Source organism: Nerophis lumbriciformis, linkage group LG25 (assembly GCF_033978685.3).
Source record: "Nerophis lumbriciformis linkage group LG25, RoL_Nlum_v2.1, whole genome shotgun sequence".
NCBI lineage: Eukaryota > Metazoa > Chordata > Actinopteri > Syngnathiformes > Syngnathidae > Nerophis > Nerophis lumbriciformis.
In genome coordinates this window covers 38054844-38077199 of record NC_084572.2, presented here as the reverse complement: position 1 = coordinate 38077199, position 22356 = coordinate 38054844, and the positions used below count along the sequence as shown (strand labels likewise).

The window sequence follows — 22356 nt, the reverse complement described above, 5'->3', positions numbered from 1 at the left end:
CCTTCAGTGATAATAATACTTGTAAGAAACTTTATTTGTTGCCATGGAGGCCAGGATTAGTGATTTAGAAGTAGCTAAAACACTGTGGATGGATGTTAGCCGCTAGCTAGCTAGCCATGTTTTAAAGCAGCTCTTCCTGAGGGTGTTTCAGTGTGATAACTTCACCTTTATCTTTACTTTTTACACCAAAATGCGTCCATTCTCCCTTTTCTGTCTACATACTGTGTCTGCTTGTAAGTACTCTGTGTGTGTGCGCTGCCGAACATGCTCCTCTGCTCCTAAAACCAGCAATGACTTGACTAATTGAAGTGTCTTCAATTAGTGCATTCTTCCACTCAAATGGTTCATGTTTACGTTGTGTCTTAACTCTGCTTCACCATTTACAAACCATGTCCAAGAACCAATTCAGTCTGACTTACTAGAAAAAAAAATATACAACTGAGTTAAAAATATTTTGTCAAGACTCGGTAGTTAAAATCAGGCATTGGTTTATTTAAATATAAATAATTTCACATTTAAATGTAAGTTGAATTAAAAAAAAAACACCTGGCTAGCATCAGCTTGCAATCGAAAGGTCTTTAAAAGCCCCTGAAGAGAAGGGAGATTTATTGGAGGCACCCCGGGGTGCAGAGTATGCAGTTAAATCCCAGGTGGTGATTTAGATACCTGCTGGCCTGTCCATGCTCGCCTTCACTTTCATCTTCTCAAGTAGGTCACATGACAAGCTGCTTATATTTATTGTGGCTTGAAACAAAACATGGTGCTGGTGTCAAGTGGATGTGCGTTTATAGTTTAAAGTGCGGAGATAAAAGGTTTTGGGCTTTTCAGTGCGCGGCGACGACCTCCTCTTTCTTCTTCTTCAGCAGGTTCTTGAGGAAGAACTCCCCTGTGGTGTGGACAAGAGGACAGCCGTGAGTTCACTACACCTTCACAGTGTACCTTTTATTGACATTGACACCAATAAAACTATCATTCATTTAAAAACACCAGTACTGTAAATTCCGGACTTTAAGTTGCTACCTTTTTCCTACACTTTGAACCCTGCAGCTTGTAAAATGGTGCGGATATTAAAAAAATGTTTTGCAAACCCCAAGCAGATGCACTGCTATGGCGCCATCTTTTGGATGAGTTTGCTTACTGCAGGTGCTACAGAGCCCTTACCTTTAGAGCTTTCAACCAGAAGTAGAAGTGCTATTCCGTCTTCTAGTCGTCCATAGCGTTTCTACTCATATTGATTCTTCACTCCCAGCAACAATTGTAAGATTTACAATATAACTAAAACAATTCATACTTACTAAAGCGCCCCATGTGTGTAGGAGTGTTTTCATGCATGTTTGTACTGTAAAGTCATCAACCTAGTGTCATTAGCTAATATGCTAACATGTTAGAGTGTCTGTGGTAGTATTATTAACGTATTCTTTTTGTATTGTTTCGTAAATTCACCAAAACGTCACCGTGGATTTATTGAGTCAGTTTAGCTGATTGGGGAGCTAGCTTCCACAACGGTGACTTCTGTTTTGTTGTCAGCCGTTTTACTGCCGTGTCACAGACACCGTTTGGAAACAATTTGGTATGTTAATAAATATTAACAAAATATTTGTGAATATATCTGCGGCTTATTGTCCTATATTTTCAATGGAACATAACATTTTGATGTTTTACTTGAGTCATATTGCAGTCTACATTGCCATCATATTGCAGTCTACACGTATCTGTTATGTGTGACTGCCATCATATGGCAGTCTACACGTATCTCTTATGTGTGACTGCCATCATATTGCAGTCTACACCTATCTCTTATGTGTGACTGCCATCATATTGCAGTCGACATAAATCTCTTATGTGTGACTGCCATCATATTGCAGTCGACATAAATCTCTTATGTGTGACTGCCATCATATTGCAGTCGACATAAATCTCTTATGTGTGACTGCCATCATATTGCAGTCTACACGTATCTCTTATGTGCCCAGAAAGTTGGCTTGTCACCTGCTTTGTAGGAGGATCGAACCAGCGGTCCACTGGCGGTGTAGACGAAGCCCACGTCCTTCCCCACCTCCTCCCAGTGTGCAAACTTCTCTGGAGTGACGTACTCCTCCACCTGTGTCCGCACAGACCATGGTCATGTTCTGCAAGGATCCAGTCTTGACTGCATCTTACCTTCAGGTGGCGCTTGGTGGGTTGCATGTACTGGCCCAGGGTCAGACAGTCCACACCCGCCTGGCGGAGCTCTGCAACACCAACACACCACCTCAACGTGGAGTCAAACCACCTCAACGTGGAGTCACACCACCTCAACATGGAGTCACACCACCTCAACATGGAGTCACACCACCTCAACGTGGAGTCACACCACCTCAACGTGGAGTCACACCACCTCAACGTGGAGTCACACCACCTCAACGTGGAGTCACACCACCTCAACATGGAGTCACACCACCTCAACATGGAGTCACACCACCTCAACATGGAGTCACACCACCTCAACATGGAGTCACACCACCTCAACATGGAGTCACACCACCTCAACATGGAGTCACACCACCTCAACATGGAGTCACAGCGTACACGTACCGCTGAGCGTGTCGTGCACTTGTTGGTCGCTCTCTCCCAGGCCCAGCATGATGGAGGTCTTGGTGAGCAGAGAAGGGTTGACCTCTTTGGCGTGCTTGAGGACGCTCAAGGACTGGTCAAAGTTGGCTCTTGGGTCTCGCACGTGTCTGGAAACACAACAAAGTCCTGGGTGAGTGGAGACAAAGACACGCCAGTGTCCCAATACTTCCGTCTGTGCTCGGGGGGGTTTTAACGGCCTAAAAAGTTGAAATGTTGACTAATAACACAAAGTTTATTTTATTTAAACTGTTATTGCTCAAAAAATAATAATGAATCAAAATAAATTTTAGGAATATTTGACATATTTAAGACTCCAAATATCATATTTTCTGGACCATAGGGCGCACTGGATTATAAGGTGCATTAAAGGAGTTTATTATTATTTTCTAAATGTAAAAGACTTCCTTGTGGTCTACATAACATGTGATGGTGGTTCTTTGTCAAAATGTTGCATAGATGATGTTTTACACATCATATTCAATGGAACATGTACAATTGTGGTGTTTACTTCAGTCATATTGCAGTCTACACGTATCTCTTGTGTGACTGCCATCATATTGCAGTCTGCACATAACTTGTGTGACTGCCATCATATTGCAGTCTACACGTATCTCTTGTGTGTGACTGCCATCATATTGCAGTCTACACGTATCTCTTATGTGTGACTGCCATCATAATGCAGTCTACACGTATCTCTTATGTGTGACTGCCATCATATTGCAGTCTACACATATCTCTTGTGTGTGACTGCCATCTTATTGCAGTCTACACGTATCTCTTATGTGTGACTGCCATCATAATGCAGTCTACACGTATCTCTTATGTGTGACTGCCATCATATTGCAGTCTACACATATCTCTTGTGTGTGACTGCCATCTTATTGCAGTCTACACGTATCTCTTATGTGTGACTGCCATCATAATGCAGTCTACACGTATCTCTTATGTGTGACTGCCATCATATTGCAGTCTACACGTATCTCTTATGTGTGGCTGCCATCCTATTGCAGTCTACATGTATCTCTTGTGTGTGACTGCCATCATAATGCAGTCTCCACGTATCTCTTATGTGTGACTGCCATCATAATGCAGTCTACACGTATCTCTTATGTGTGACTGCCATCATATTGCAGTCTACACGTATCTCTTATGTGTGACTGCCATCATATTGCAGTCTACACGTATCTCTTGTGTGTGACTGCCATCTTATTGCAGTCTACACGTATCGCTTATGTGTGACTGCCATCTTATTGCAGTCTGCACATAACTCTTATGGGTGACTGCCATCATATTGCAGTCTACATGTATCTCTTAGGTGTGACTGCCATCATATTGCAGTTTACATGTATCTCTTATGTGTGACTGCCATCTTATTGCAGTCTACACGTATCTCTTATGTGTGACTGCCATCATATTGCAGTCTACATGTATCTCTTAGGTGTGACTGCCATCATATTGCAGTTTACATGTATCTCTTATGTGTGACTGCCATCTTATTGCAGTCTACACGTATCTCTTGTGTGTGACTGCCATCATATTGCAGTCTACACGTATCTCTTGTGTGTGACTGCCATCATATTGCAGTCTACACGTATCTCTTATGTGTGACTGCCATCATATTGCAGTCTACACGTATCTTATGTGTGACTGCCATCATATTGCAGTCTACACGTATCTCTTGTGTGTGACTGCCATCTTATTGCAGTCTACACGTATCTCTTGTGTGTGACTGCCATCTTATTGCAGTCTACACGTATCTCTTGTGTGTGACTGCCATCTTATTGCAGTCTACACGTATCTCTTGTGTGACTGCCATCTTATTGCAGTCTACACGTATCTCTTGTGTGACTGCCATCTTATTGCAGTCGGCACATAACTCTTATGTGTGACTGCCATCTTATTGCAGTCTACACGTATCTCTTAATGTGTGACTGACTTCTTATTGCAGTCTACACATATCTCTTATGTGTGACTGCCATCATATTGCAGTCTACATGTATCTCTTAGGTGTGACTGCCATCATATTGCAGTCTACACATATCTCTTATGTGTGACTGCCATCATATTGCAGTCTACATGTATCTCTTAGGTGTGACTGCCATCATATTGCAGTCTACACGTATGTCTTATGTGTGACTGCCATCATATTGCAGTCTACACCTATCTCTTGTGTGTGACTGCCATCATATTGCAGTCTACACCTATCTCTTGTGTGTGACTGCCATCATATTGCAGTCTACACGTATCTCATGTGTGACTGCCATCATATTGCAGTCTACACGTATCTCTTATGTGTGAATGCCATCATATTGCAGTCTACACGTATCTCTTATGTGTGACTGCCGTCTACTGGTCACACTTATCATTACACCATTACCTCCCTGCTTGGCACTCAGCATCAAGGGTTGGAATTGGGGGTTAAATCACCAAAAATTATTCCCGGGCGCAGCCACCGCTGCTGCTCACTGCTCCCCTCACCTCCCAGGGGGTGATCAAGGGTGATGGGTCAAATGCAGAGAATAATTTTGCCACACCTAGTGTGTGTGTGACAATCATGGGTACTTTATATTTAACTTTGTGCCACCATGTAGCAAATAAAATAGCTTGGAGGTCGGCAAGCACAACCAGCATAATGCCGTACATTAGGTGCACCGGGTTATAAGGCGCTTTGTCAAGTTTTGAGAAAATGAAAGGATTTTAAGTGTGCCTTATAGGACGAAAAATATGGTAATAAAAATACTTTAATTTTTTAAATTTTTCTGGCAAACAATTCCAGGTACCAAACTTGAACGGAGCCCTAAAGGCTATAAAAAATATAAACATATATTGTGTTAGTTTTGAAAATGAAAAATAACAAAATGGCCCCCGCATGTTTGAATTTGTCAGTGTAAGAAGTTTGGACAGCAGAAAGTAGAAGATGTATTAAATAATATGTCACCTTTGCAGCTGGCGGACGGTCTCCACATTGTGGGCGTACACGTCTAACCCTGACAGGGCGATCTTCTCCACCGCAGTCAGGTCACCCCGGAAATCAGGCGTGAGACATTCCACCAGGATGAGAGGGTTCCTGCGTGTGAAGGCACACATGTTCATGCAACATTCTCTTTATCTTCTTTACATTCCCACCAGATGGCAGAAACACTCTTGCCATGCTGGTGATGTCATGATGCCTTCAAACTGGCTCAACAGCCCCATCTGCTGGTTGCAGCTGAGAACTGCACTCCATGTTGTCACAATGCTAGAAAGTCAAGTCCTTTTGTTTGTCCAACTTGATAGCAACCAGGAGGTTGGACTTCATACATTTTTTTTAAATAACAAGCACATTTGCCTATTAAAAGGGTCTTAAGTTATATATATATATATATATATATATATATATATATATATATATATTAGAGATGCGCGGATAGGCAATTATTTCATCCGCAACCGCATCAGAAAGTCGTCAACCATCCGCCATCCACCCGATGTAACATTTGATCAGAACCGCACCCGCCCGTTGTTATATATCTAATATAGACGATGCAAGGCATTAGTGAGGTTATAAAGCTTTTGCCTGTTAAAGAAAGGAGACTGATCCAATGCAGCACAGACATTCGCGTGCCACGCTGTCACGACCCAGACGCACACCAGTGCGCAATCATATGGGAGCCGCGCTGAGCGCACCTCCAAGCGCGTCTCGCTGCCGGCGACGGCCGGGTATGGGCCCGACGCTCCAGCGCCATCCATTTTCAGGGCTAGTTGATTCGGCAGGTGGGTTGTTACACACTCCTTAGCGGGTTCCGACTTCCATGGCCACCGTCCTGCTGTCTATATCAACCAGGGTGAGCCCCACCCCTTTCGTGAGCGCACTGCGCCCCCGGCAACAGGGGTGGCGGGCAGGTAAGCTGCGCGGGCGGAGTGACCCCTGTTACGAGCCCCCGGCCACGTGGGTGGCGGGCAGGTAAGCTGCTTACCTGCTGCGCGTGACGCCGGCCGCGGCGAAGGCGGACGAGGCGGGGTGTCGGTGCGGTGGTGACCCTGCACGTGCGTCGGGCCCTTCTCGCGGATCGCCTCAGCTACGGCTCCCGGTGGGGCCCTCTCGGGGGAAGGGGCCTCAGTCCCGGACCCCGGCGAGGCGTCCCTTCTCCGCTCCGTAAAAGTGTCCATCTCTTTTTTTTTTCTTCTTCTGTTGTGGCATATGCAGCAGGTGCCTGCTCGTTTTTCGTATGTGGGTAACAACATTTAACTATGTATATATATTTCCCAATTAGTTTAACTGCCACCCGACTGAATCTATTTAAAATAAAAATTTTTTTAATTTCAACCGCCCGACCCGCGGATAATCCGCGGACTCCGCGGTTGTGTCCGCAAACCGTGCATCTCTAATATATATATATATATATATATATATACCGTATTTTCCGCACCATAAGCCGCCCTGGGTTATAAGCCGCGCCTTCAATGAACGGCATATTTCAAAACTTTGTCCACCTATAAGCCGCCCCGTGTTATAAGCCGCATCTAACTGCGCTAAAGGAATGTCAAAAAAACAGTCAAATAGGTCAGTCAAACTTTAATAATATATTAAAAACCAGCGTGATGTGGGCGCGCATGGAATCGTATATCAACATGGACGGAGCTGCGTGAAAAAAGCCACCCGGCCTCTTCGCGTAAACTTAAACTTACCTTAACCACTCGCTCATCTTTTCTTCATCCATCCCTTCGAGTTAGCTTTTATGATGACGCCGGCTGGAAAGGTCTCTTTTGGCAAGGTCTTCCTTTTGAATATCACCATGGGTGGAAGTTTCTGGCCATTAGCATGGCAAGCTAGAACCACAGTGAAGGACGACTTCTCATTCCCTGTGGTGCGAATATTCACCGTACGTGCTCCCGTTGTATCCACAGTGCGGTTCACAGGAATATCAGTTGCTGTGAAATAGTAATCCGTGTGCGGATGGAGAGATTGCGTCTTTTCATGAACCGGATCCCTGACGCTTACTAGGAGCCATTTTGTGGTCTTTACAGATGTAAACACACAAAGGAAATGAAACGTACGGTAATATCCGCGCGCTTTTTCTTCTTCTACGCGGGCGGGTGGTTGCTTACAGTAGAAGAAGAAGCGCTTCCTGTTCTATGGGGGCGGGTGCTTACCTTGGCGGTTGCTTGCGTAGAAGAAGAAGCGCTTCCTGTTCTACCGGGAAAAAAGATGGCGGCTGTTTACCGTAGTTGCGAGATCGAAACTTTATGAAAATGAATCGTAATATTAATCCATATATAAAGCGCACCGGGTTATAAGGCGCACTGTCAGCTTTTGAGAAAATTTGTGGTTTTTAGGTGCGCCTTATAGTGCGGAAAATACGGTATATAAAAATGTTTTTGTTTGGAAAAAAAAACCCACTTGAAAGTGTATGGTTGAAAACTATCTGGCTGCAATACACGAGATGTCCAGCAGGGTATGACTGCACTAATGTGTGAGACGCTTCTTTAGTTGTGATCTGACCTCACCTTTCCTTCAGGTTGGACACGGTCTTTGCAAAATGCTCCGCCCCTCCGTCGGCAATATCTAGCAAAAATGGAAGTACGGTAAATATGCTTTGGACCCCAAACGCCCATTTTCATGCAATGAGGGGTGGGATTTGAAAAGCGCCTCTTTACCATCTCTGTCCACGGAGGTGAGCACCACGTAGTCCAGCCCCCAGGCGGCGATGGCCTTGGCGGTATTGTAGGGCTCCTCGGGGTCCAGGGGCGGCGGCAGGCGGGCTGTCTTCACGGAGCAAAAGCGGCACCCGCGGGTGCAAGTGTCTCCCATCAGCTGGGGGAGGAAACACATTCACACATAGTGAGATGGAGCCTACCCCATCATCATTCCTTTTTAACTTCCTCTTTCACTTACTTGCTGAATGGGCTTGATTTTTTTAATTTATTTTTTTATTAGACTTTCTTTTTTTTTTTTTTTATAAAATAGAACATGTTTTTTTTCTTTTAAAAATATTCTATGGTAAATATTTTATGTTGTGTAAAATGTATATGAACTAAGTCAGTCTGTATGTCCATGACAATATTAGAAACACATTTAATTAGCAGATGAATGTGTGTTTGATGAGGTTGTAGCTGTCCATGTATGCAATTATTGATATAATAATATATCATTGTTTGACATTTTTAAAACATCATTAAATAACAAAGATTGAGCCTGAAACAACCTGGTAGATTGATAAATATCGTAAGACAAGAATATTGATAACAATTGTCGGAGGCAGATATTTACATATATCCGTATTTAAGTGTTACTTCTTTATTTTCATAATCATATTACAAAACAGCTAGTGTTTTTCTTCCAATTGTGGTCTTTTGGTTGTCTGCAAATACTGTGTGCTAACCTTGACTATGGAATGTAAAGAGGAGAGATACTCCTCCTCCTTATCTCTTCTTGTGTCCAGCTCCCAGGGTGGGAGGGAGAGAGACTTTATAGAATAGAAGGTTTTCATATTTTAGATCAGACCATCTTAGCTGCGCGATTTGAATGTTCTATGCTGGACTGGTCTCATTATATTTCCAAAGCTTTGGAGATTAAATGACAAAATACCTATTCTGTCTCTGGTGGTTCTTCTACTCAGCTTTCAGTGTCATAAAGAGCTTGGGAGCGACCAGAAACTTGAATTCCCTGGGAGGAACAACTGGTCCAAACGCAATACTAGCTAGCTAGCAGCGAACGTCCATCCGCAAAAATGATATGTAGACACACACAGAGGCAAAAATGTCAAACAATGATATATTATATCAATAATTACATACATGGACAGCTACAACCTCATCAAACACACATTCATCTGCTAATTAAATGTGTTTCTAATATTGTCATGGACATACAGACTGACTTAGTTCATATACATTTTACACAACATAAAATATTTACCATAGAATATTTTTAAAAGAAAAAAAAAAAAAGTCTAATAAAAAAATAAATTAAAAAAATCAAGCCCATTCAGCAAGTAAGTGAAAGAGGAAGTTAAAAAGGAATGATGGCGACACCTTCAGGGGGATTTTATAACGCATTAACCACACAGCAGGAGGAGGAGTGTGTGAGTGTGTGTGTTACAATTTCCTTAGTCTCACACTGATCTTCCTCTGAGAGTGTGTGTGTGTCTGTGTGTGTGTGGGACGAGAGGACCAAGATGCAGGCCATCAAGTGCGTGGTCGTGACTTTGTACAAGTCTCTGTACAAATCCATTGAAATATATATATATATATATATATATGTATGTGTGGGAAAAAAATCACAAGACTATTTCATCTCTACAGGCCTGTTTCATGAGGGGGGGTACCCTCAATCAATCAAAAAAAAAAAAAAAAATCAAAAAAAAAAATAAATCTCCTGATGATTGAGGGAACCCCCCCTCATGAAACAGGCCTGTAGAGATGAAATAGTCTTGTGATTTTTTCCCCCACACATACATATATTGCGCTCTACTACGGTATCGAGCACTATTTTTTGGATAACCTTATTAAGACATATATATATATATATATATATATATATATATATATATATATATATATGTATGTGTGGGGATAAAAATCACAAGACTACTTCATCTCTACAGGCCTGTTTCATGAGGGGTTCCCTCAATCATCAGGAGATTTTAATAGAAGCATTCACATACGATGGTTTACAGGTAAAAGCCAGTAAATTAGAATATTTTGAAAAACTTGATTTATTTCAGTAATTGCATTCAAAAGGTGTAACTTGTACATTATATTTATTCATTGCACACAGACTGATGCATTCAAATGTTTATTTCATTTAATTTTGATGATTTGAAGTGGCAACAAATGAAAATCCAAAAATTCCGTGTGTCACAAAATTAGAATATTACTTAAGGCTAATCCAAAAAAGGGATTTTTAGAAATGTTGGCCAACTGAAAAGTATGAAAATGAAAAATATGAGCATGTACAATACTCAATACTTGGTTGGAGCTCCTTTTGCCTCAATTACTGCGTTAATGCGGCGTGGCATGGAGTCGATGAGTTTCTGGCACTGCTCAGGTGTTATGAGAGCCCAGGTTGCTCTGATAGTGGCCTTCAACTCTTCTGCGTTTTTGGGTCTGGCATTCTGCATCTTCCTTTTCACAATACCCCACAGATTTTCTATGGGGCTAAGGTCAGGGGAGTTGGCGGGCCAATTTAGAACAGAAATACCATGGTCCGTAAACCAGGCACGGGTAGATTTTGCGCTGTGTGCAGGCGCCAAGTCCTGTTGGAACTTGAAATCTCCATCTCCATAGAGCAGGTCAGCAGCAGGAAGCATGAAGTGCTCTAAAACTTGCTGGTAGACGGCTGCGTTGACCCTGGATCTCAGGAAACAGAGTGGACCGACACCAGCAGATGACATGGCACCCCAAACCATCACTGATGGTGGAAACTTTACACTAGACTTCAGGCAACGTGGATCCTGTGCCTCTCCTGTCTTCCTCCAGACTCTGGGACCTCGATTTCCAAAGGAAATGCAAAATTTGCATGGTTGGGTGATGGTTTGGGGTGCCATGTCATCTGCTGGTGTCGGTCCACTCTGTTTCCTGAGATCCAGGGTCAACGCAGCCGTCTACCAGCAAGTTTTAGAGCACTTCCTGCTGCTGACCTGCTCTATGGAGATGGAGATTTCAAGTTCCAACAGGACTTGGCGCCTGCACACAGCGCAAAATCTACCCGTGCCTGGTTTACGGACCATGGTATTTCTGTTCTAAATTGGCCCGCCAACTCCCCTGACCTTAGCCCCATAGAAAATCTGTGGGGTATTGTGAAAAGGAAGATGCAGAATGCCAGACCCAAAAACGCAGAAGAGTTGAAGGCCACTATCAGAGCAGCCTGGGCTCTCATAACACCTGAGCAGTGCCAGAAACTCATCGACTCCATGCCACGCCGCATTAACGCAGTAATTGAGGCAAAAGGAGCTCCAACCAAGTATTGAGTATTGTACATGCTCATATTTTTCATTTTCATACTTTTCAGTTGGCCAACATTTCTAAAAATCCCTTTTTTGTATTAGCCTTAAGTAATATTCTAATTTTGTGACACACGGAATTTTGGATTTTCATTTGTTGCCACTTCAAATCATCAAAATTAAATGAAATAAACATTTGAATGCATCAGTCTGTGTGCAATGAATAAATATAATGTACAAGTTACACCTTTTGAATGCAATTACTGAAATAAATCAAGTTTTTCAAAATATTCTAATTTACTGGCTTTTACCTGTACATATATATATATATATATATATATATATATATATATAAAAATATATATAACCAGTGTATATTGTTAGTTCACATGCAGGCGGCTTTCGGCCCCAGGCCAAATTTTTTTTTAGCTCAATGTGGCCCCCCAGTCAAAAGGTTTGGACGCCCCTGGGCTACACCCTGGGCCAGTAAAACAACTTCTTGATTGGACAGCACACTTGCAGACTCACCATGATGGTGGCGGTGGCTGTGGAGTACTCTCCTCCTCCCCAGCATTCCCCGATGTTAGGACACCTGGCTTCCTCACACACCTGCGTACACACGTGTTCTTTATTGGCACCTTTCTAAGCTGCACCTCAGTTCACTGCTCTTATGTCCTGATCACAGTGTGTGCATCTTACAGTGTGAAGATTGAGGTCTCTCAGCGTGTTCTTCAGCTTGTTGTAGTTCTTCCCAATGGGGATCTCGGTCTTCAGCCAGGGAGGCAGTCGCAGCCTGGAGCACACACACTTTTACACACACTAATCATTCTTTAGTCAACATTCTTCATGGACATGAGAGCAGAGGAGTTAGGTTGTTAGGATGATGTTACTTGTTGTTCCAGTAATACTCTGACTTTAAAGTCAATTACATAATTATAATAATACAATTCTAACTGGATCTCAAAGTGCTACAAAGTTAAAAAAGAGGGTTAAAATCAACTTTTTTTTTCCAGAATATCACATCTTTACATTATAATATTATTACAGCTGAAATTATTACTTTTTCCTTGTATTATTGCACATTTATTTTCTTAATATTTTGTTGGCAAATAATTCAAACTTAATAGACATACTGCTCTGACTTTTACTCATAATTAGGGCCCGCAATGGCCCATTGCATAAGGACTCCCACAGGGAGTCCTTATGCAATGGGACATAAGGACCTATTGTTATTCTAAGGTTTTATTAGGGCCCGCAATGGCCCATTGCATAAGGACTCCCACAGGGAGTCCTTATGCAATGGGACATAAGGACCTATTGTTATTCTAAGGTTTTATTAGGGCCCGCAATGGCCCATTGCATAAGGACTCCCACAGGGAGTCCTTATGCAATGGGACATAAGGACCTATTGAATTTCTAAGGTTTTATTATTATTATTATTATTATTATTATTCTTTTTTCTTCCGCCGCCAGTTTGCGCTGCAATTTGACCCACTTAACATGCTTCAAAACTCACCATATTTGACCCACACATCAGGACCTGCGAAAATTACCTTTTTTAAAAAAAAACCAAACTGCAAAAATCAAAATTGCGCTCTAGCGCCCCCTAGGAAAAAAAAAAAACTAGACTGCCTGTAACTCCCACTAGGAAGGTCAGAAAGACATGAAACAAAATCCTCTATGTAGGTCTGACTCAGACCTAACTTTCATAATGGTACATTCTCGGGCTAAAATCAACAGGAAGTTGGCTATTCCCCCTTCAAGACAAAAAAAGTACTAAAAAACCACACTTTTGGCTCTTTGAGCTGCATTTTGACCCCCTTAACATGCTTCAAAACTCACCAAACTGAACACACACATCAGGACTGGCAAATACTGTGATCTAATAAAAAAACCTAACCCCAAATTCAAAAATTGCGCTCTATAGCAATTTTTGAATAAAACGGAGAAATAACTGCTCCTCGGAAGAAAAAAAATTACAAAACTGCCTGTAACTCCCACTGGGAAGATCGGAGAGACATGAAACAAAAACCTCTCCGTAGGTCTCACTTAGACCTACATTTCATAAATTGACAACCCCCAGCAAAAATCTACAGGAAGTTTGCTATTCCCCCTTCAACACTACATTTTTGTAAAAACCCGTCACCTTTCTTCAAACATTATCTCCTCTGAGCGCGTTTGTTGTTTCGGCTTCAAACTAACACAGGAGAGAGATTGAACCCTTCTGATTAAAAGTTGGTGAAAGAGTTGTGATACCTGCTCCGGTTTTGATTTTATGACCCTTCAAAGACCCGCTGCGCTGATGCTCCTGCGGTGCTGTTTTTTTAAGATGGCTGCTCAAAAGCAGGAAGCACCAACGTGCCCACACAATGCAGACAAGGTAGGTACACTAGACAAAAGTCTTGGGACACTTCAGACTAAAAGTAGACAAAAGTATTGGGACACTTAGGACTAGCACCTGCCAAATACGCGGGCCCGAACAACGCTGCTTGCAGCTTTAATTATTATTCTTTTTTCTTCCGCCGCCAGATTAAACTGTAATTTGACCCACTTAACATGCTTCAAAACTCACCATATTTGACCCACACATCAGGACCTGCGAAAATTACCTTTTTAAAAAAAAACCAAACCCCAAAACTCAAAATTGCGCTCTAGCGCCCCCTAGGAAAAAAAAAAACTAGACTGCCTATATCTCCCACTAGGAAGATCGGAGAGACATGAAACAAAAACCTTTATGTAGGTCTGACTCAGACCTACTTTTCATAATTGTATATCATCGGGCAGAAATCTACAGGAAGTTGGCTATTCCCCCTTCAAGACAAAAAAAGTACTAAAAAACCACACTTTTGGCTCTTTGAGCTGCATTTTGACCCCCTTAACATGCTTCAAAACTCACCAAACTGAACACACACATCAGGACTGGCAAATACTGTGATCTAATAAAAAAACCTAACCCCAAATTCAAAAATTGCGCTCTATAGCAATTTTTGAATAAAACGGAGAAATAACTGCTCCTCGGAAGAAAAAAAATTACAAAACTGCCTGTAACTCCCACTGGGAAGGTCGGAGAGACATGAAACAAAAACCTCTCCGTAGGTCTTACTTAGACCTACATTTCATAAATTGACAACCCCCAGCAAAAATCTACAGGAAGTTTGCTATTCCCCCTTCAACACTACATTTTTGTAAAAACCCGTCACCTTTCTTCATTAGGGCCCGCAATGGCCCATTGCATAAGGACTCCCACAGGGAGTCCTTATGCAATGGGACATAAGGACCTATTGTTATTCTAAGGTTTTATTATTATTCTTTTTTCTTCCGCCGCCAGATTAAACTGTAATTTGACCCACTTAACATGCTTCAAAACTCACCATATTTGACCCACACATCAGGACCTGCGAAAATTACCTTTTTTTAAAAAAAACCAAACCCCAAAACTCAAAATTGCGCTCTAGCGCCCCCTAGGAAAAAAAACAACTAGACTGCCTATATCTCCCACTAGGAAGATCGGACAGACATGAAACAAAAACCTGTATGTAGGTTTGACTTAGACCTAGTTTTCATAATTGTATATCCTCGGGCTAAAATCAACAGGAAGTTGGCAATTCCCCCTTCAAGACAAAAAAGTACTAAAAACAGTCACTTTTGCCTCTTTGAGCTGTAATTGTACCCCCTTAACATGCTTCAAAACTCACCGAACTGAACACACACATCAGGACTGGCTAAAATTGTGATCTAATGAAAAAACCTAACCCCAAATCTAAAAATTGTGCTCTACAGCAATTTTTTAATAAAACGCACAAAAAACTACTCCTCGGATGAAAAAAATGACACAACTGCCTGTAACTCCCACTGGGAAGGTCGGAGAGACATGAAACAAAAACCTCTATGTAGGTCTCACTTAGACCTACATTTCATAAATTGACAACCCCCAGCAAAAATCTACAGGAAGTTTGCTATTCCCCCTTCAACACAAAATTTTTGTAAAAACCCGTCCCCTTTCTTCAAACATTATCTCCTCTGAGCGCGTTTGTTGTTTCGGCTTCAAACTAACACAGGAGAGAGATTGAACCCTTCTGATTAAAAGTTGGTGAAAGAGTTGTGATACCTGCTCCGGTTTTGATTTTATGACCCTTCAAAGACCCGCTGCGCTGCTGTTTTTTTAAGATGGCTGCTCAAAAGCAGGAAGCACCAACGTGCCCACACAATGCAGACAAGGTAGGTACACTAGACTAAAGTCTTGGGACACTTCAGACTAAAAGTAGACAAAAGTATTGGGACACTTAGGACTAGCACCTGCCAAATACGCGGGCCCGAACAACGCTGCTTGCAGCTTTAATGTTACAATTGTATCCTTATGAAATTATGAGTTTTCTACTAAACCCAAAAGCGGTGAATTCGTCACGTTGTGTAAATGGTCAATAAAAAGAGAATCATCTTCAACTTATATTCAATTGAATAGACTGCAAAGACAAGATATTTCATGTTCACACTGAGAGACTTTCTTATTTGATGCAAATATTCGCTCATTTGGAATTTGACGCCTGCAACGTGTTTCAAGAAAGCTGGCACAAGTGGCAAAAAAGAGGGAGAAAGTTGAGGAATGCTCATAAAAGACTTATTTGGAACATCCCACAGGTGAACAGGCTAATTGGGAACAGGTGGGTGCCATGATTGGGTATAAAAGCATGAAATGCTCAGTCGTTCACAAACAAGGACGGGGGCGAGGGTCGCCACTTTGTCAACAAATGCCTGAGCAAATTGTTTAAAAACAACATTTCTTAAGCAGCTATTGTAATATCATCAAAAGGTTCAGAGAATCTGGAGAAATCACTGCACGTAAGCCATGATATTACACACCTTGGATCCCTCAGGCGGTACTGCATCAAAAAGCGACATCGGTGTGTAAAGGATATCACCACATGGGTTCAGGAACACTTCAGAAAACCACTGTCAGCAACTACAGTCGGTCGCTACATCTGTAAGTGCAAGTTAAAACTCTACTATGCGAAGCTAAAGCCATTTATCAACAACACCCAGAAACGCCGCCGGCTTCGCTGGGCCCGAGCTCATCTAAGATGGACTGATGAAAAGTGTTCTGTGGTCTGACGAGTCCACATTTCAAATTGTTTTTAGAAAGTGTGGACGTCATGTCCTCCGGACCAAAGAGGGACAGAACCATGCGGACTGTTCTAGGCGCAAAGTGTTAAAAGGCAGCATGTGTGATGGTATGGGGGGTGTATTAGTGGCCAAGACATGGGTAACTTACACATCTGTGAAGGCACCATTAATGCTGAAAGGTACATACAGCTTTTGGAACAACATATGTTGCCATCCAAGCAACGTTACCATGGACGCCCCTGCTTATTTCAGCAAGATAATGCTAAGCTGCGTGTTACAACAGCGTGGCTTCATAGTGAAATAGTGCGGGTACTAGACTGGCCTGCCTGTAGTCCAGACCTGAAAATGTGTGGTGCAATATGAAGGCTAAAATATGAGAAGGGAGACAGTTGAACAACTTAAGCTGTACATCAAGCAAGAATGGGAAAGAATTCCACTTCAAAAATGTGTCTCCTCAGTTCCCAAACCTTTACTGAGTCTTGTTAAAAGGAAAGGCCATGTAACACACTGGTAAAAATGCCTTTTTTGCAATGTGTTGCTGCCATTAAATTCTAAGTTCATGATTATTTGCAAAAGTGAAGAGAAGTATTTAACACACCTCTCGCCCTTCTGCCTCTTCAAGTCGCCTCTGTACTCCTCCCACTTGCTTTTCTCCGACAGTTCCCCGGAAATGAAGTCCTGCAGCGAGGGTCCATGGTCACTGTCCTCGTGGCCCAGCGGTCCTTTGCTCCGGTCAGCCCGGATCCGGGAGGACTTGGCGGCGGAGGATGTGTTGCTGGCGTAAACCTGCGGGAGATATTTCACTGATGACAGGTACGATGATTCCCGAGCGTGGCCACCGCTGCTGCTCACTGCTCCCCTCACCTCCCATGGGGGGGTGAACATGGGGATGGGGTCAAATTTCACCACACCTGGTGTGTGTGAGACAATCATTGGAACATTAACATGAACTAAACCCACACAATAATATTACTTAGTGTACTTAGTGTGTGTGAGTCAATCATTGGAACATTAACATTAACTAAAGCCAGGTCCTCGCACACAATAATATCACTTAGTGTGTGTGAGACAATCATTGGAACATTAACATGAACTAAACCCACACAATAATATTACTTAGTGTACTTAGTGTGTGTGAGACAATCATTGGAACATTAACATTAACAATAATATTACTTACTGTGTGTGAGACAATCATTGGAACAATAATATTAACAATAATATTACTTAGTGTACTTAGTGTGTGTGAGACAATCATTTGAACATTAACATGAACTAAACCCACACAATAATATTACTTAGTGTACTTAGTGTGTGTGAGACAATCATTGGAACATTAACATGAAGTAAACCCACACAATAACATTACTTAGTGTACTTAGTGTGTGTGAGACAATCATTGGAACAATAATATTAACAATAATATTACTTAGTGCACTTAGTGTGTGTGAGACAATCATTGGAACATTAACATGAACTAAAGCCACACAATAATATTACTTAGTGTACTTAGTGTGTGTGAGACAATCATTGGAACATTAACATGAACTAAACCCACACAATAACATTACACAGTGTACTTAGTGTGTGTGAGACAATCATTGGAACAATAATATTAACAATAATATTACTTAGTGCACTTAGTGTGTGTGAGACAATCATTGGAACATGAACTAAACCCACACAATAACATTACTTAGTGTACTTAGTGTGTGTGAGACAATCATTGGAACAATAATATTAACAATAATATTACTTAGTGCACTTAGTGTGTGTGAGACAATCATTGGAACATTAACATGAACTAAACCCACACAATAATATTACTTAGTGTGTGTGAGACAATTATTGGAACATTAACATGAACTAAACCCACACAATAATATTACTTAGTGTGTGTGAGACAATCATTGGAACATTAACATTAACAATAATATTACTTAGTGTGTGTGAGACAATCATTGGAACAATAATATTAACAATAATATTACTTAGTGTACTTAGTGTGTGTGAGACAATCATTTGAACATTAACATGAACTAAACCCACACAATAATATTACTTAGTGTACTTAGTGTGTGTGAGACAATCATTGGAACATTAACATGAAGTAAACCCACACAATAACATTACTTAGTGTACTTAGTGTGTGTGAGACAATCATTGGAACAATAATATTAACAATAATATTACTTAGTGTACTTAGTGTGTGTGAGACAATCATTGGAACGTTAACATGAACTAAACCCACACAATAATATTACTTAGTGTGTGTGAGACAATCATTGGAACATTAACATGAACTAAAGCCACACAATAATATTACTTAGTGTACTTAGTGTGTGTGAGACAATCATTGGAACATTAACATGAACTAAACCCACACAATAATATTACTTAGTGTACTTAGTGTGTGTGAGACAATCATTGGAACATTAACATGAACTAAACCCACACAATAACATTACACAGTGTACTTAGTGTGTGTGAGACAATCATTGGAACAATAATATTAACAATAATATTACTTAGTGCACTTAGTGTGTGTGAGACAATCATTGGAACATGAACTAAACCCACACAATAACATTACTTAGTGTACTTAGTGTGTGTGAGACAATCATTGGAACAATAATATTAACAATAATATTACTTAGTGCACTTAGTGTGTGTGAGACAATCATTGGAACATTAACATGAACTAAACCCACACAATAATATTACTTAGTGTGTGTGAGACAATCATTGGAACATTAACATGAACTAAACCCACACAATAATATTACTTAGTGTGTGTGAGACAATCATTGGAACATTAACATGAACTAAACCCACACAATAGCATTACTTAGTGTACTTAGTGTGTGTGAGACAATCATTGGAACATTAACATGAACTAAACCCAGGTCCTTGCACACAATAATATCACTTGTGTGTGAGACAATCATTGGAACATTAACATGAACTAAACCCACACAATAATATTACTTAGTGTACTTAGTGTGTGTGAGACAATCATTGGAACATTAACATTAACAATAATATTACTTAGCAAACACTAAAGTTCGGCTATGGCGCAATTATGAAAGCAAGGCCTCATTTGACGCCAGTTCAATTTAGACCCTCCATAGCGGATTGACTGAGCAGAAGTGAAATACTGACATGTGAAATAGTTGTCGTTGTCAGCAGCCAGGGGCGCTTCGAGGAGAAACTGCCGACAATGTTGCGACTTTGCTTGAGCAGCGCCATGACGTTAGCTAGCATAGAGTGCGAGGAGCAGCACAGCTCGGCCGGCGGCTAGTCTGGTCTGGTGATGCGTTCAATGACGGCGCCAGAAGTGGTAGAACAGAAACATTGCAGTTCGCAATGTCATATACACACGTTTGAGTTTAGATTTTAAGTCAGGTGTGTCAAACTCGTTTTCATTAAGGGCCACATTGCAGTTATTCACAGTTTTAACAGTGAATAATATACAGTATGAAAATAAATGTGTATATATAAAACATTTATATACTTGTTTCTTTTTACTTAAACTGTACAAAACCAAATCTTTAGACTGTGCTGTATAAAACTGGCAGCTCATTTGCCACAATTTTACCGTAATATTTGCAGTTAAAAAATTTTTTTTTTAAAGCATATAAAATAAAAAAATACATAAAATTAAATTAAATGTTTTTTTTAACTTAATGAATAATAATAATAATAATACATTTGTAACGCACTTTACATTTGTTATAATCTCAAAGTGCTACAAAGTATAAAAAAAGAGAAAAATAAAATAGAAAGTTAGAATATATAATAGAAAATTAAAATAGAAACAAAAACATGAAACACACTAGATAAACACTAGATAAAACAGAAACATAGATAAAATAGAAATAAAAACATGACATTTTTTATACTGTAAAATCTACGGTTGTTGTGTTTTATAGTGTATTATTACTACATATTGAAAGTTGAACAATTTGACTGTAAAATTTTTACATGGACAGTTTGTTGGATTACTTGCTTTGAACTCATAAGTCAAGCAGATATTTAAGTACTGTATAAAACTGGCATCTCATTCGCCACAATTTTTTTTTACAGCATATAAAATAAATAAAAATATGAAATTAAATGAAATGTTTTTTTATGTAAAAATTAATGCACATTTTTTATACTGTAAAATCTACGGTTGTTGTGTTTTATAGTGTATTACTATATATTGGAAGTTGAAAAATGTTACTGTAAAATTTTTACATGAACATTTTGTTGAAGTCATAAGTCAAGCAGATATTTAAGTACTGTATAAAACTGGCAGCTCATTCGCCACAATTTTACCGTAATATTTGCAGTCTTTTTTTTTTTTTTTTTACAGCGTATAAAATAAAAAAATATCTTAAATTAAATGTTTTTTTACGTAAAATTAATGCAAAAGTTTTATAGTGTAAAATCTACGGTTGTTGTGTTTTATAGTGTAATATTACTATATATTGAAAGTTGAACATTTTTTACATGAACAGTTTGTTGAACTCATAAGTCAAGCAGATATTTAAGTAATCTATAACTGGCAGCTCATTCGCCACAATTTTACCGTAATATTTGCAGGTTTTTAAAATTATTTTTTTACAGCATATAAAATAGAAAAATACATGAAATTAAATTAAATGTTTTTTTAACTTAATGAATAACAATAATGATAATTAATTACATTTGTAACGCACTTTACATTTGTTAAAATCTGAAAGTGCTACAAAGTATAAAAAAAAGAAAAAAGAAAATAGAAAGTTAGAATATATAATAGAAAATAAAAATAGAAATAAAAACATGGAAAACACTAGATAAACACTAGATAAAACAGAAACATAAATAAAATAGAAATAAAAACATGAAAGAAGTTCATGCACATTTTTTATACTGTAAAATCTACGGTTGTTGTGTTATAGTGTATTATTACTATATATTGAAAGTTGAAACATTTTACTGTAAAATTTTTACATGAACAGTTTGTTGAACTCATAAGTCAAGCAGATATTTAAGTACTGTATAAAACTGGCAGCTCATTCGCCAGAATGTTACCGTAGTATTTGCAGTTTTTTTTTACAGCATATAAAATAAAAAAATGTATGATATTAAATTAAATGTTTTTTTTACGTAAAAATTAATGCACATTTTTTACAATGTAAAATCTATGATTGTTGTGTTTTATAGTGTATTAATACTGTATATTGAAAGTTGAAAAATGTTACTGTAAAATTTTTACATGAACAGTTTGTTGAACTCATAAGTCAAGCAGATATTTAAGTACTGTATAAAACTGGCAGCTCATTCGCCACAATTTTACCGTAATATTTGCATTTTTTTTTACAGCATATAAAATAAATAAAAATATGAAATTAAATGAAATGTTTTTTTTATGTAAAAATTAATGCACATTTTTTATACTGTAAAATCTACGGTTGTTGTGTTTTATAGTGTATTACTATATATTGGAAGTTGAAAAATGTTACTGTAAAATTTTTACATGAACATTTTGTTGAAGTCATAAGTCAAGCAGATATTTAAGTACTGTATAAAACTGGCAGCTCATTGGCCACAATTTTACCGTAATATTTGCAGTCTTTTTTTTTTTTTTTTACAGCGTATAAAATAAAAAAATATCTTAAATTAAATGTTTTTTTACGTAAAATTAATGCAAAAGTTTTATAGTGTAAAATCT

General features: G+C 39.6%; 1 protein-coding gene across 1 annotated transcript; it reads right to left on the bottom strand.

The window, feature by feature from the left end:
- Positions 1-471: 471 nt before the first annotated feature.
- Positions 472-19976, bottom strand: lias (lipoic acid synthetase). Its single transcript, XM_061984368.1, has 11 exons — positions 19821-19976; positions 17257-17444; positions 12237-12330; positions 12066-12146; positions 8251-8407; positions 8101-8158; positions 5552-5680; positions 2575-2720; positions 2161-2231; positions 1990-2101; positions 472-886 (listed from the first exon to the last, which is right to left on the bottom strand). The coding sequence occupies exons 1-11, from the start codon at positions 19920-19922 to the stop codon at positions 825-827; spliced, it is 1200 nt and encodes a 399-aa protein (XP_061840352.1). The 5' UTR covers positions 19923-19976; the 3' UTR covers positions 472-824.
- Positions 19977-22356: the final 2380 nt, after the last annotated feature.